The 15,372-nt window shown below is 43.7% G+C and overlaps 1 protein-coding gene and 1 long non-coding RNA gene across 3 annotated transcripts; one reads left to right on the top strand and one right to left on the bottom strand.

Annotated features, from left to right (window-relative positions):
• Positions 1-3,562: 3,562 nt before the first annotated feature.
• On the bottom strand, positions 3,563-6,606 carry LOC138744877 (uncharacterized). The gene is made up of 2 exons (XR_011345843.1): positions 6,369-6,606; positions 3,563-4,180 (listed from the first exon to the last, which is right to left on the bottom strand). It is a non-coding gene; the product is annotated as an uncharacterized lncRNA (long non-coding RNA).
• A 147-nt stretch (positions 6,607-6,753) lies between these two features.
• On the top strand, positions 6,754-15,235 carry armc7 (armadillo repeat containing 7). Of its 2 annotated transcripts, none has more exons than XM_069901561.1 (4): positions 6,754-6,809; positions 8,816-8,938; positions 11,969-12,112; positions 14,020-15,235. In XM_069901561.1, exons 2-4 carry the CDS (start codon positions 8,836-8,838, stop codon positions 14,355-14,357), a joined length of 585 nt encoding a protein of 194 aa, XP_069757662.1. In that variant the 5' UTR covers positions 6,754-6,809; positions 8,816-8,835; the 3' UTR covers positions 14,358-15,235. The 2 variants fall into 2 exon arrangements, with proteins under 2 accessions (XP_069757662.1, XP_069757668.1); XM_069901567.1 differs by lacking the exon at positions 6,754-6,809 and adding an exon at positions 6,857-6,953.
• The last annotated feature ends 137 nt before the right edge of the window (positions 15,236-15,372 follow it).

Consider the following 15,372-nt stretch of genomic DNA (forward strand, 5'->3'; position numbering starts at 1 on the left):
AAGGGGAACCTCGGAAAGGCTACATATGCACGGCTCCCGAACAGTCGTACACCCCGTGCCCAAGCCCAGAGGCATGACCCCTGCCTCTCCATGCTGCTTGCTGCCACCATCCTGATGCGCCTCATGGCGGGAACCACTACCGGAAGAGAAGCAATGATGGGAACAGTGGCCATCACCTCTACCAGAAGAGAAACAATGCTGGGAACCGTGGCCATCTTGCTGCTACTCATGGTCAACGCCACCTCTCCGGCCTTTGGATCAAGACTACAGCAGCAGAGGGAGGGATGCAGTCTCTGGAAGCTGGCATTAGTCATCCTCGACCAAGTGAAACCCCTCCAGCTGAGTAACTCAATTTTGGAGGTGAGGGTAAACAGACATCTGACGGACTGTTTAATAGAAACTGGCTTGAAGGAGAGCTTTATAAACCCTATGACCGCTTGGCAGTACAAATTAAAGGTCTCCCTCATTGACTACCATATCTATCTAGCATTCCAATCATATTTGGTGGCTATCCAGGGGTATTGTATGGTGCACATCTGTAAAAGGGGGGAATTTTGCAAGTTCCAACTATGTATTGAAAGGTTTGTGTGCTTCTGTGCTGTTGGGCCTAGAGTTTCTGTGTCACCTTAAAAGCGTGACCATGGAGCACTCAGGCCCACTTCCCCCAATCAAAGTGTGGAACAGAAGGTCCCAAAACCCAGGCACTACATGTGGTCTCTCCACACTGAACATTGACTCCCACCCCCCCCCCCCCCCCCCCCCCCCCCCCCCGGTGTGGTGGTATGTAATTACACCACTAGGTCACCAGGGGTCATCCCGGTGACCTTGTATATAAAGCAGTCCAGAGCTACAGTTTAGCCTTCCAGGTTCGTCTTGCAGATAGACAAGACCTCTTAGTGTACATATTAGTTTATTAAAGCTCTTATACTCGCACTGCTGGTGTGGTTATTGTCAGTACACCCCCCTCCTTGTTGCAGAACCTAACCCCTGACAGTAATCCGATAGCCACAAAGAGCAGGCAATACAGTGCTGGGGACAGAGAATTTATTAGAGCCAAAACATAGTGGCTGCTGAAGAAAAAAAAATCATAGAACCCAGCAACAGCCTGTGGAGAGCCCAGGTAGTAGTCGTTAGAGGGGGTGAAAAGCCCAGGCTAGTGATTGACTATAGCCAAACTATTAATTGCTTTGCACTCCTAGACACATGCCCCCTCCCCTGAATCTTGGATATGGTGAATGAAATTGCACAGTACTGGGTCTATTCGACCATCGACCTGAAAGCTGACCAATCCGTCCCGAGGACCACCCCTACACCACATTCAAGGCAGACAGATGGCTTTATCAGTTCCTGAGGGTCCCTTTTGGCATTATGAACGGGGTCTCAGTCTTCCAGAGGTAGATGGATAATATAGTAGATAAGTACGGGCTAAGGGCTACCTTCTCCTATCTTGACAATGTCACCATTTGCAGTCATGATCTGGAGGACCACGATACCAATCTCCAGAAAGTTCTCCACACAGCTAAATGCCTGAACCTCATGTACAATGCCAGTAAGTGAGTGTTCAGGACCAAACCCCTAGCTATCCTGGGCTATGTGGTGGAGAACAGCATCATTGGCCCAGACCCCAAGTTTATGCATCTCCTCTTAGACCTTCCTATTCCGCAGACCATGAAGGCACTAAGTAGGTGCACGGGCTTCTTTTCATACTTCGCCCAGTGGGTACCTCATTACGCTGACAAGATCTGCCCCCTTTTAAAATCCACCTCTTTCCCATTGTCAGCTGAAGTCCAGGTGGCTTTTAACTACGTCAGGAGCTACATTGCAAAAACCACCTTGCATGCAGTGGACAAAAATGCACCATTCTAAGTGGAGAGTGATTCCTCCGACGTAGCTTTGGCCATGACCCTTAACAAGGTGGGAAGACCAGTAGCTTTCTTTTCCTGCACTCTACAAGGCCACGAGCTCCAAAACCCATCTGTGGAAAAGGAAGCTCAGGCCATTGTGGAGGCCATCAGGCACTGGAGGCACTACCTGGCAGGCAGGAAATTCACTCTGCCAACTGATCAGTGATCTGTCGCATTCATGTTCAATAATATCAACAGGGGTAAAATAAAGAATGACAAGATTGTGAGGTGGAGGATCGAAGTCTCCACCTATAACTGAGATAGTGTATAGGCCAGGTACCCTCATTGAGCCTCCAGATGCCCTATTCCGAGGAAGGTGTGCTGCTACACACACCAGTCAGTTGCGGTCACTTCAGGATGAGCTTCTGCCACCTGGGCATCACTCACATGGCCCAGTTCGTGGCCACGTAACCTACCCTTCTCTATCGAAGACATCAGGAAAATGACCGGTTCATGCCAGGTCTGTGCTGAGTTCAAACCGCACTTCTTCTGCCCCAACAAAGTACACATGATAAAAGCTTCCTGCCCCTTCAAACAACTTAGCGTAGACTTCAAGGAACCCCTTACCTGCACTAACGGAAACATACTTTCTTAACATTATAGATGATTACTTGTGTTTTCCATTCAATCTCCCCTGCCCAGACAACTCCACTCCCACAGTCCTCAAAGCTCTGCACTCCATTTTCACCTTGTTTGAGTATCCCAGCTATATTCATAGCAACTGGTGCTCACCGTTTATCAGCGAAGAACTATACCAGTACCTGCTCGCAAGAGGCATCACTTCAAGCAGGACAACTAGCTACAACCCCTGAGGGAACGGACAAATTGAAAAGGAGAATACCATAGTCTGGAAGGCTGTAAAGCTAGCTCTCTGGTCTAAAGGCCTTCCAGACTCATGCTAGCAAGAGGCTTTGCCCACCGCACTCCACTCCATAAGGTCGCTTCTCTGAAGCACGACCAATGGCGACTCCTCACAAACTAATGTTTGCATTCCCGAGGAAATCGATGTCAGAGGTCACTCTTTCAGCCTGGCTAACAACACCAGGGCTGGTCCTACTGAAAAAGCACGAGGAGAAGCACCTACTTCATGCAAATCCTGTTTGCCTATGTGGCATATCCAGATGGCAGGGAGGACACAGTCTTGATCAGAGACCTGGCACCTTCATAAATTGAGGTCCCGACATCCACAATAACCTTGGAACCTGCAAACTCCCCGCACAGAGTTCCAGATGACGTGGTTGCAATGGAGTTACCATTGGACCCAGAACTCCAGAGCTGCCCCTCTGAGCCCCACAATCCAAGAACCACAGGAGGCACAGGAATTTCTGGAAGAACAAGGCCCACCAGTGCTAAGACGCTTGACCAGAATAACCAGGCTCCCTGACAGACTCAACTTGTAAATAACTTTTTTTAAAAATTCTGAATGTGGTCTCTGTTTTTGCCTGCAGGTTCTAAAGGAAGGGGTGAATGCAGTGAATTGGAATTCACTGACTGTGTGTAAAGTTGACTGCCGACCCCTCCTCTTGGCTCTGCCCCCATTGGTCCTGATATAAACCCTGTTTCACTGCCTTACCCCAGATTCACCTGAAGACCTCTGTAAATACTGGTTGTCAGTTGTATGGCAGGCTGTGCCAAAGGAAAACACAAGTACAATATAGTTTGAGGCAACACCGCTTTATTCCACTCACATAAATATCTAGAGAGCACACGGTCAGGACCTTGGGTTTATACCATGGGCCCTTTGAGCCCGCCTGGTGGTTAGATGTCATTAGGCCAGGTGCCGTGTCTCTAGGCCACCTGTTAGCTGAGTGATGTACCACAGCGTATCATCACATTCACCTCCTTTAAAAAAAGTCCTGGTATTACCCTCCTAGGGAGGGTGCGTGGTTTGGCCTGGGGGAGCTAGTTGTTCGGTCAGGTGTTGTGGGTATACTGGATGGGTTGGGGATCCCCAGTGGGGTGGCGTTTGGCCTCTGCGGTGCGGCGAGGAGGGTGTGGGTGCTTGGAGGGGTACCGACAGTACATCGATTGGATCGAACTGGGGTTCTTTTGGTTCTTCCTCTTCTTCGGCTGGTGCCAGGTCCCTCATGTCCCTCATGGAGACAGAGTCCTCCCTCCCATCGGGGAACGTCACAAACGCGTAGTTCTGGTTCGATTGGATCAGCTCTCCCCTCTCGACCAGCGGGTCCGTCTTATGCGTTCGGCCATGTTTCTTGATTAGCACTGGGCCCAGTGAGATCATCCAACGTGTCCTCTCTGAGCTCGGGGTCAATTTCCTTGTGAAAGAGAAAAATCTGTCATGTGGGGTCATGTTTGTGGCAGTACACAATAATGAGCATATCGCATGTAACGCCTCAGATAACACTTCCTGCCACCTGGAGGTCCTTTGACTTTAATATCAGAGGACCATCTTCAAATGGTTCCATTCTCCCTCTACTTGCCCGTTCCCTTGGGGGTTGTAGCTTGTGGTGCGGCTGGTCGCAATCCCCCCCACCCTCGGAAGTATTGCTGCAGCTCGGCACTCATGAAGGCTGCCCCCATGTCTGTGTGGATGTAGTTAGGGTATCCACATATGCTGAAGATGGGTTTAAGGCACTTAATTACTGCTGCCGTGGACACGTAGGTGTAGGGGATGGCGAAGGGGAACTGGGAAAACTCATCTATCACAGTGAGGAAGTAACAGTTGTTATTGGTGGATGGGAGGGGGCCTTTAAAATTGATGTTGAAACACTCTAATGGCCGTTCTTAATGAAGTGGAATATCCTGGTCACTCTGGGGGTGTCCCAGCTCACTGTGGATGTTCTGAAGCTGGGACATGTGTTGAGTGGCTGCGCAAGTACCCCTGGACAGCACGTCCGGGGGTTCATTGAACTTACTGGGGCATTATCGGATGTCAAACAAGTAAGTAGATAGTTCGATCTTCCAATGTAAGATTTTATCATTCTTAATTTTCCCCCTGTTCTGATTGTAAAACTTGAAAGCTTCAAACTGTTGGTCTGTGACCAGTGTAAAACAGCTGCTAGCCAGGTAGTACCTCCAGTGCCTTACTGCCTCCATTGAGTGCATGGTTTCTGAGCCCTGCAGCGTTCGAGAAAAGAAAGCCACTGGGCATCCCTCTTGGTTCAGGGTGGCTGCTATGGCTACATCAAAGGCGTCGCTCTCCACCTGGAAGGGGAGTGTTTCGTCTACAGCCCTCATGGTGATGTGAGCCAAGTGGTCGCGCAGTCTGTTAAATGCCTGGACCATCTCACTGGGCAGAGGGAATACTTTTGCTCTCATCAGTGGCCGGGCCCTGTCTTCGTAATGGGGTATCCACTGCACATAATAGGCAAATAATCCCAGGCATCTTTTGAGCAATTTGGATGGGGATGGGTAAGTCCATCAGGGCCTGCATACGAGCCAGATCTGGTCCCACCTCCCCGTTCTGTACTACGTAAGCTAACAGAGCCAGCTTCCTAGCCCTGAACACATAACTTGCCTTTGGTGTATGTCAGGTTGTGTTCTTTGTGAGTAAAATAAATTGTGGCAGGCTGGAGGCGATCTTTGCTTGCTGGCCATTTTTATGTGAGTGGAATAAATTGTGGCAGGCTGCGCCAAAGGAAAACACAAACACAATGCCGTTTGAGGCAACACAGCTTTATTCCACTCATATAAATATCTAGTTGGAGGCTAGCTGTGCTTACAGAGGGAGAGAGAGAGCACGTGGTTGGGACCTCGGCTTTATACCATGGTCCCTCTGGGCCCACCTGGAGGTCGGGTGTCATTAGGCTGGGTGCCGCGTCTCTAGGCCACCTGTTGGCCGAGTGATGTACCATGTATCATCACAAGTTGTAAGTTAATAAAAGGAGGTTTGTGCTTCTCACAAGTCTCCGAGTACTATCGATCACGTTACTCATAGCTCTTTAAAGATGGTAGCACAGATAGTAGGGAAGGGAGTGTTTGGGACGCTTTTCATTGGTCACAGCATTGAATACAAGTATTGGGACATCTTGTTGAAATTGTACAATATGTTGGTCAGACCTCATTTGGAATATTGCATACAGTTTTGGTCACCCAAAGGTATCATAAATTTGGAAAGGGTACAGAAGAGATTAACGAAGTTGTTGCCAGGCTTAGGAAGTATTATTGTGAGAGACTGGAAAAACTGGACATTTTCCTCGGAGCTTATGAGGAGGAGAGGGGATTTTATTGAGATCTGTTTAAAAAAAATGTGGGGCTTTAATAAGGTAAATAGTCTGTTTCGTAGATTTATGAGAATGTAAAATGAAAGGGCCCACGTTTATAGAGAGAGGGGTGAGATTTAGTTGGGGTGTGAGAGGACAGTGGTGGGCAGGTAGAACGAGTAGTGGCGGCAAGTACAGTGTGTGAGGTTCCTAAAAAAAACACTTTGATGTCTCCGTGGAAGAAAGCGGAGCGATGTGGGCTTCAAGGGTGTGGGTGGGACAAAAGCACATTGGTTCGTACGGTAGAACTTGAAGGCAAAAAAGAAACAACGTTGACGTTTCCCATCTGTTCGTCAGCACATGAGAACAACGTGAGTGATTCTTATTTATCGTCCCACTGAGACCTCTGTCCTGCCCTGCCCACAATTCATCGTATTCTCTGTTTTCGACGCTGATCAAAGGTGTTGAGGAAACGATGAACATGCCTCCCCGGCGATAGATGTCGCTGCAGCGGAAGTGCCACCCACCAGCACCAGAGGGGGGTGGGCCCGCATGCGCAGAAAGGGAATGAGCCCGCATGCTCAGAAGGGGAAGGAGCCCGCATGCGCAGAAGGGGAAGGAGCCCGCATGCGCAGAAGGGGAAGGAGCCCGCATGCGCAGAAGGGGAAGGAGCCCGCATGCGCAGAAGGGGAAGGAGCCCGCATGCGCAGAAGGGGAAGGAGCGGTGGGTCTGGTTTTTGAGGTGAGTCGGCAGTGGAGGGATGGCGTTGGAGCGATTTGTGTTATATTTTGGTTTGCTCCACCGAGGCTGCTCTTTATTTTAATTTCGTATGCGGTTTTCCCTGTCGGGGAGGATTGGAAACGTTTTATGCATTCTATTATTTGCGTATGGAGCAAGAGCATCAGAACTTTGTTTTGGGGTGTTGGCTGACTTTCCAATGGTAGCAGGAGCAATGAATGGAATCCATGGGGAAGGGAAGGGAAGGGAAGGGGGGGACGGGGGGGGACGGTTATGTTTGATGGCTTGCACGTTCACAACCCTCTGTGGTTTTTTGCAATATTGGACTGAGCATTTCCCATAACACGTGGGAAACGGTTCTTTTTAAAAATTTTTATTTATTTTTCACACTGTGAACCATATCAATCAAAATACATACAAACATTTCCCTCTTAAATATACACAGTGGCATTTTCTCCCCTTTTTTCCCCCAACCCATTAAACGTTTAACATAAACAATACAATAAAACCATTAAACAAGGTCATCACACAATGAAATTAAACAAGAAAATTGTGTCATCTACTTTTACTGGATCAAGTCATTTTAGGGGGTGGAGGTCTGAGGCAAGCCCTCTCTGTTATGTTCCATGTATGGCTCCCAAATTTGTTCAAATAATGTGCCTTTATTTTTTTTAATTATATGTTTTTTTTCCAATGGAATACATTTATTCATTTCCATGTACCATTGCTGTATTCTCAGGCTCTCTTCTAATTTCCAAGTTGACATACATATTTTTGCTACAGCTAAGGCTGTCATAAATCTTTTTTGCGCTTCATCCAGTTTGAGGCCTAATTCTTTACTTCTTGTATTACTTAGAAGAAAGATCTCTGGATGTTTTGGTATGTTTTTTGTGATTTTTATTTAATACCTGATTTAGTTCTTCCCAAAACTTTTTCACTTTCTCACATGCCCAAATTGCATGTACTGTTGTTCGCATTTCCTTCTTACAGTGAAAACATCTATCTGATAATGTTGGATCCCATTTATTTAACTTTTGGGGTGCGATATATAACCTGTGTAACCAATTATACTGTATCATACGTAACCTTGTGTTTATTCTTCATAGTTCCAGAACATAACTTTTCCCATGTTTCATTTTTTATCTTCATGTTTAAATCTTTTTCCCACTTTTTGGGTTTATAGCTTATTTCTTCATTTTCCTTCACTTGCAGCTTGATGTACATGTTTGTTATAAATCTTTTTATTATCATTGTTTCTGTAATCACATATTCAAAACTGCTTCCTTTTGGTAATCTCAAGTCTGTTTCCCAATTTATCCTATAAGTAGGCTTTCAGTTGATGGTATGCAAACATTGTACCATGAGTTATTCCATATTTGTACTTCATTTGTTCAAATGTTAATAAATTATTTCCCAAAAAACAATTTCCTATTCTTCACGAAACAGTTCTTGAGGGATGCTGGAGACATGCCGAATTTCCTTTGGTTTTTGAGAAACTGGAGGCATTTGTGAATATTCTTAGCCGTTACATTGACGTGGATGGACTGGGACTGAATAGCCTGTCACCCTAGCGTACTCGATTTTAAGATTGCAGAACATTTTAATCATAGGAACCATGGCATTGTTATCTAAATTCAACCTGGCATGGTGTGAAAATAAGAACAGAAATGGAAGCAAAAGTAGGCCATTTTGCAACCGAGGTTCGAAGATCATGGGAAATATTTGATGTCAGCACAACTAACCTTAATAACTAAAAATTCATTCTCCTCTGTGTGATTACACTGAGTGACTAAGCTGGCACAGCCCTTTTGGAAGAGAATCCCAAAGATTCACCACTTTCTTACCTCTGTCATGATTGACCAGCCTCTTATTTTGAGAGTCACTACTGGATATGGATATTCCAAACAGGAAAAACATCAATTCTATCGCAAGCACTCTAAGAATTTTACTTTTTGTTTTATGTTGCACACCAACCAGGTGTTGTGATCAGTTTTCTCTTTTCTATACAGCTGAATGGAGTTCAATTTAAATGGCTACCTCTAGTCAGTATGTACAAAGTAAGACCCAGGGGAAAGATCGGTTTGATTACCTACAAGCTCTTGTGACTGAATTTCAGGATACTGACAGTCAAGGTAAGAATACAAAAAATGAAGGGTGGTGAACCATGATTATCTGTCATATTTTAAGATAAGAATTTAATGAGCCTAAATAACAAATATTCAAAAAGAATGTTCACAGGGAAAAGAATAAAGGTTACTGAAGGAGTAGGCCAAGACATCCCTTATACCTGCTTTGTCATTCAATGTCTTGATTGATCCTGTACCTTATGCATATTCCTGTTTGGTTCCATTAGTATCCAGAAATCTTTCAATTTCATCCAAGAATATATTCTGCAACTGGCATCAACAATCCTCTCAGTAAAGACATTTCCCTTGTTGTTAAATTCTTTCATGTTATACTTCATTGGCCGTTCACTTAATGAGTCCATATCCCTTTGCAGACTCCTTGTATCAGCTGATTTGGTATTATCAGCAAGGTTACAACTGTTATACTTTATAGTTTTAAAATTCAGACATGCATCATGGTAACAGGCCCTTCTAGCCCACATGCCTATGCTGCACAAATACACCCAATTAACCTACAACTCCCCATATGTTTTGAAGGGTGGGAGGAAACCATGCAGACACTGGGAAAATGTACAAACTCCTTACAGACGGTGCTGAATTTGAACCTCAGTTGCTGATGCTGTAATAGCATTGCACTAACCGCACCACCCTTTTCATTCAAGTCATTCAAATTCTGAACTCGTACTGATCCTCAGGGTTTCCTTAAGGAACAATTATACTTTGTTAAGCTTTGTTTTGCATGCTGCCTAGGCAAGTCAACTCATACAGCAGATAATGCAATGATTTTTTTAAAGATTTAAAAAAGCAGTGCAGGTAGTATTACAATAAGGCAAATATAATAGGGTTATGGGAAGAGAAATGAGCTCTCTGAACCCTTCTCCATTAACAATGGCGTGAAGCAAGGCTGTGTTCTCGCACCAACCCTCTTTTCAATCTTCTTCAGCATGATGCTGAACCAAGCCATGAAAGACCCCAACAATGAAGACGCTGTTTACATCCGGTACCACACGGATGGCAGTCTCTTCAATCTGAGGCGCCTGCAAGCTCACACCAAGACACAAGAGAAACTTGTCCGTGAACTACTCTTTGCAGATGATGCCGCTTTAGTTGCCCATTCAGAGCCAGCTCTTCAGCGCTTGACGTCCTGCTTTGCGGAAACTGCCAAAATGTTTGGCCTGGAAGTCAGCCTGAAGAAAACTGAGGTCCTCCATCAGCCAGCTCCCCACCATGACTACCAGCCCCCCCACATCTCCATCGGGCACACAAAACTCAAAACGGTCAACCAGTTTACCTATCTCGGCTGCACCATTTCATCAGATGCAAGGATCGACAATGAGATAGACAACAGACTCGCCAAGGCAAATAGCGCCTTTGGAAGACTACACAAAAGAGTCTGGAAAAACAACCAACTGAAAAACCTCACAAAGATAAGCGTATACAGAGCCGTTGTCATACCCACACTCCTGTTCGGCTCCGAATCATGGGTCCTCTACCGGCACCACCTACGGCTCCTAGAACGCTTCCACCAGCGTTGTCTCTGCTCCATCCTCAACATCCATTGGAGCGCTTACACCCCTAACGTCGAAGTACTCGAGATGGCAGAGGTCGACAGCATCGAGTCCACGCTGCTGAAGATCCAGCTGCGCTGGATGGGTCACGTCTCCAGAATGGAGGACCATCGCCTTCCCAAGATCGTGTTATATGGCGAGCTCTCCACTGGCCACCGTGACAGAGGTGCACCAAAGAAAAGGTACAAGGACTGCCTAAAGAAATCTCTTGGTGCCTGCCACATTGACCACCGCCAGTGGGCTGATAACGCCTCAAACCGTGCATCTTGGCGCCTCACAGTTTGGCGGGCAGCAACCTCCTTTGAAGAAGACCGCAGAGCCCACCTCACTGACAAAAGGCAAAGGAGGAAAAACCCAACACCCAACCCCAACCAACCAATTTTCCCTTGCAACCGCTGCAATCGTGTCTGCCTGTCCCGCGTCGGACTTGTCAGCCACAAATGAGCCTGCAGCTGACGTGGACTTTTTACCCCCTCCATAAATCTTCGTCCGCGAAGCCAAGCCAAAGAAAAAAAAAAAAAAAAATGGGAAGAGAGAAAAATGTAGGCATAAATAGTGCAAGAGGATCATCTTTTATCATTGAGAGATCCATTTAAGAGTTAATAATACAGCAAAGAAACTGTCTTTGAATCTGGAGGTCTGTGTTTTCAAGCTCAAATATAATCAGATTGATAGAATGGGGGAATAAGGATTGGTGGATCCTTTAATATTTTGCCAATTTTCCCAGGACAGTGGTAAGTTTAGACAAAGTTGATGGTGGGGAGAATGCTTTGCGTGATAGCCCAAGCTGCATTTACACCTTGTTTCTTGCAGTCTTGGGCAAAGCAATTTCAGTACCAAGCTGTTACATATCTGGACAAGATACTTTCTCTGTTGCATTTGCACCAGTGGTTAAGTGACCTCACCAACTCTATTTACTTAATCACAACACTCCAGTTAGTGGGGATATTGTTGCCTTTACAGACACCTGCATGTATGATCTTTCAAAGTGGGAATGCAGTGTGCACAAGTGACACCCACAGATATTGGATCAGAAGCAGTCTTAGTGGACCAAGGTCATCTTCAAGTTACTGCAGTCCTCATCCATCTTCAAAATTGCACTGAATTGGCAAGTTCTTGAATTGTCTGTTGGATCTTGAGAAATTTGAACCGTATTCTTCTGGAACTTCAAATTAGACTTCTTTGCATAGGGTTGTTTTTCAAGGCATACAAGACTCCAAACAACATACCAATGAGAGTCATTGAAACATTGTACCATAGCCACCTGACATAATTAAGGTCCATGTAGAGCAGCATTTTTCAGTGGAATTTTTACTAAGTTGTTGAAGTTATTGTTTTATACAGAAAATGACATTTTGTGATAAATACGATGCTTACTGAGACTGATAAACATATTGATAAGTTGAGTGATAGCCCTGTCTATTTACTGTGCATAAGCACTAACTTTATGGTACTCTTAACTTCTCAGAGTCAAAGGAGCAAGTTCTGGCAAACCTGGCTAATTTTGCATATGATCCCAGTAACTATCAGTATCTTCGACAGCTACAGGTCATTGACCTATTCCTGGACATGCTCACAGAAGAAAATGAAAGATTTGTAGAATTTGGAATAGGTAAAAATAAAGTTTATGTTTAACTACCTCACCTCTTGCTCCTATAATTGTATAATCTCAATCTTCCAAATGTGGTTTATTCTAAGCCTCTTGTCAGAGGAGAAAATGCTTTTGTTGTTCTACTTTTATATAAAAAAATTTTGACAGGCCATTTCTGTGATGTTTTGTGTAGTTTATGGATGGGTATTCTGAGTTCTCGAACATTATTTAACTGATAATCAGACCTGTCCCTTTAATACAGCTGCCCAAGAATTCCCCAAAAAAATTGTTTTATTTTGAATTACTTGTTATTTAAATGGGATGCATACAACTCTGGACAAATACTTCCATCACTGATACCACAGAAATTGACTTGACTTGGACATAACTTGAAGAGAGCAGATAGTCCTCAATTGAATGCGCATAAGCCATGGACAATATGCGCGTCTGCTTACCAAAAGGTAGATGAGACAAAATATTACTGTGACCCAGATCAAGAAAGGTGTATCAATTTACAGGAGGTATTTTTTTTTAATCCATTTGGGATCTCAAGAGGCATTTGAGTGGATTGATAAATTAGTGAACCAAGTGCAGGACTTTTCCTGTGTATGAAAGAAAAGGATTGTTCCTGAAATAATTTTATGGATAGTTTAGGGTTTATAACTTTTCTAATCATCTTGGTAGCTAACCTGTAATTGATGCATATAAATGATTGGTTTTTATTTTGAGATAAAAATAGCCACTCTTTACAGTTTCTCAAAGACATCACAGAGTGATAATGATCACTCTGTAGATTTTCTCAAGTGAAGTCAGAAATGTGTGTTTGAAGTTGCATTTGTGTCTCCACACTTCTGGACTGATGTATAATTGGTGGCATTTTTTAAATTTAGTTTTATGCCACAGAAATGGGCATATCTTAAATATTGCATTTGTACTTGCCTCTCCCTCTTACTGTGGCGGCATGGTAATGAGCTATTACAACACCAGCGACCCAGATTCAAATCCACTGCTGTCTATAAGGAGTTTCTACATTCTCCTAGTGTCCACTTTGGTTTCCTCCAGGTGGTCAAGTTTTTTCCCCATGTTCTAAAGACATATATGGTTTGTAGGTTAATTCGTCACATGGGTGTATTTGGGTGACACATGCTCATGGGCTGGAAGGGCCTGTAATGGTGCTGCATCTCTAAATTAAAATTAAATATGCACATTACCCTCTGCCTCTTGGGTCCCTTTTAAATCTTTTTCTTCTTTCTTTAAATCAGTGCTCTCTAGTTCTGACTATTTACATTATCTATTATAAAGTTTTTATACTAAATTGTTAAATTTAGACATGCAATATAGCTATGGGCTCTTCTGACCCATGAACCTATGTTGCCCAATAACCGACCACCTCCATACGTTTTGAAGGGTGGGAGGAAACCAGAGTGCCCAGAGAAAACCCATGCAGACACAGGGAGAATATAGAAACACCTTACAGACAGCTCTGGATATGAACCCAGATCACAAGCTCTGTAACAGCATTGTGCTAACTGCTACACTAACCTTGCTGCCCATTTATTTCCCTCATGATTTTATATACTTCTGGAATGTCACTTCCTTTGTTTCCGACACTCTGGGAGAAAAGTCATGGCTATCCAGTCTCTCTGACTTCTCGTCAGGTTGAGCCAAAAGGCCCATTTCTGTGGCATAAAACTAAATTTTCTTTACTCTTTCCAGCTTAATGATATCTTTCCAAAACTAGGTGTCCGGAACTAGACAAAATATCTCAATATTTTAATGAGAAGGGAAATATGTAACATTAACAGCAAAGTTCATGTTTAATGTGCATTGACATTCATAATATTCTAACCCATAATGTTTTGTAAATGATCTCCCTTTTGTGGACTTGTTTTCATAAATGCAAGCATTGAAAATGTTTTGATTTGCAGGTGGTCTCTGTAACTTGTGCCTGGACAAACAAAACAAGGAATATATTTTACAGAACAATGGAGTTCAAGCAGTGTTGGACTGTTTATCCAGCACAAATGAGGACACTGTGCTATCTGCCATTACTACATTAATGTACCTGATGACTCCTTTGTCACAAGAAGAAATAACAGCAATGCCAGTTATTCAGTGTATGCTACGTTTTTCCTTGTCCAATAACAAACGTCTGAGTAACTTAGCAACCCTATTTCTAGAAGATGTCTGCTCTTCAGAGGAAGTAGAAAAGGCCAGAAATCTGCAGAATCACACAGCTCTGGGAATACCACTTCCAAAAGAATAGGCTCAGAAAATATATGGACTTGTCATAGGGTGAAGAGGTACATCTGAATTATTTACTATCTCAATTATTTGTGGTATAATGTGTCATTACAGATGCCAGTTGAAGATCTTACTCTTTTAGGTGGACAATTAGATTCCATAACATTATTTTAAAGAAGTGCTGGAGAGTTTCCTCCATTGCTTGGCCAATATGTATCCCTCACTTATCTTTTATCAAAAATTATTTTACAGTGAATTGCAGAAATTTAGCGTTCCACAATTTGACTGAACATTTTTACATTTATAATATTGACCACTTCACTGCCTGCTTGGGTGATTTGTAAATGCGAACCCTTTATAACAATAAGAATGTTCCATTATATTTTATTCCTGGACCTCAATCTTATTTTTACATGATGTGGATGTTGCTCAAGATGCAATTTGGATGAGTTGCCACATAAAGGCTGACAGTGAATTAATGTTGTTTTGCTGATGCTGTCATCATCCTTCAGCTTAGATATTGAAACTTTATCCTGTTCAGGACATTTGAGACCACTGTGTCAACAATGAATAAACAAAAAAAGTTTAATTGGTCATTCATAGCTTTGATGTTTATGGCTCAGATGTTTTCTGTTTGTTATGCTCAATATAATAACGAATAATTTACTGTGGGATACTGCAATGTTATTAATGCTACTTGAGTACAAATTGCACCTAGAGAGTAGTGATGAAATGATGCACATGACTTTGGTCTGACCTTGCTTGCATCCTGATATTTGGGCTGATTGAGGCTCTGTCTATTCTCTGTTAAACACACTAGGCCATTTCCTGCACCATTTCAACTCACCTGTTCACTGGAAAATGTGTTGCATTGCGGTGTAATAAATTTTTAAAATTTGATTGAGGTGTGTTTGTGTGTCCAGTCGTCCGGAAAACGTGCCAATCCTGCACCACCAAAACCCCTTGGGTACCGGATGCTTTGACTTCAGTGGATCATGATTTGAAAGGGCTTCGCGCTTTTTTTTTCTATGCCGATA

The sequence above is a fragment of the Narcine bancroftii genome, chromosome 1 (genome assembly GCF_036971445.1).
Source record: "Narcine bancroftii isolate sNarBan1 chromosome 1, sNarBan1.hap1, whole genome shotgun sequence".
NCBI classification, from domain to species: domain Eukaryota; kingdom Metazoa; phylum Chordata; class Chondrichthyes; order Torpediniformes; family Narcinidae; genus Narcine; species Narcine bancroftii.

What these genes read in the sequence shown, in the direction of transcription:
- armc7 (XM_069901561.1), top strand. Translation starts at nt 8,836, where the DNA reads ATGGCTACCTCTAGTCAGTATGTACAAAGTAAGACCCAGGGGAAAGAT. An exon ending in TCAGGATACTGACAGTCAAG is followed by an intron (nt 8,939 to 11,968) that starts GTAAGAATACAA and finishes TTAACTTCTCAG; the next exon opens with AGTCAAAGGAGCAAGTTCTG. An exon ending in ATTTGTAGAATTTGGAATAG is followed by an intron (nt 12,113 to 14,019) that starts GTAAAAATAAAG and finishes TTTGATTTGCAG; the next exon opens with GTGGTCTCTGTAACTTGTGC.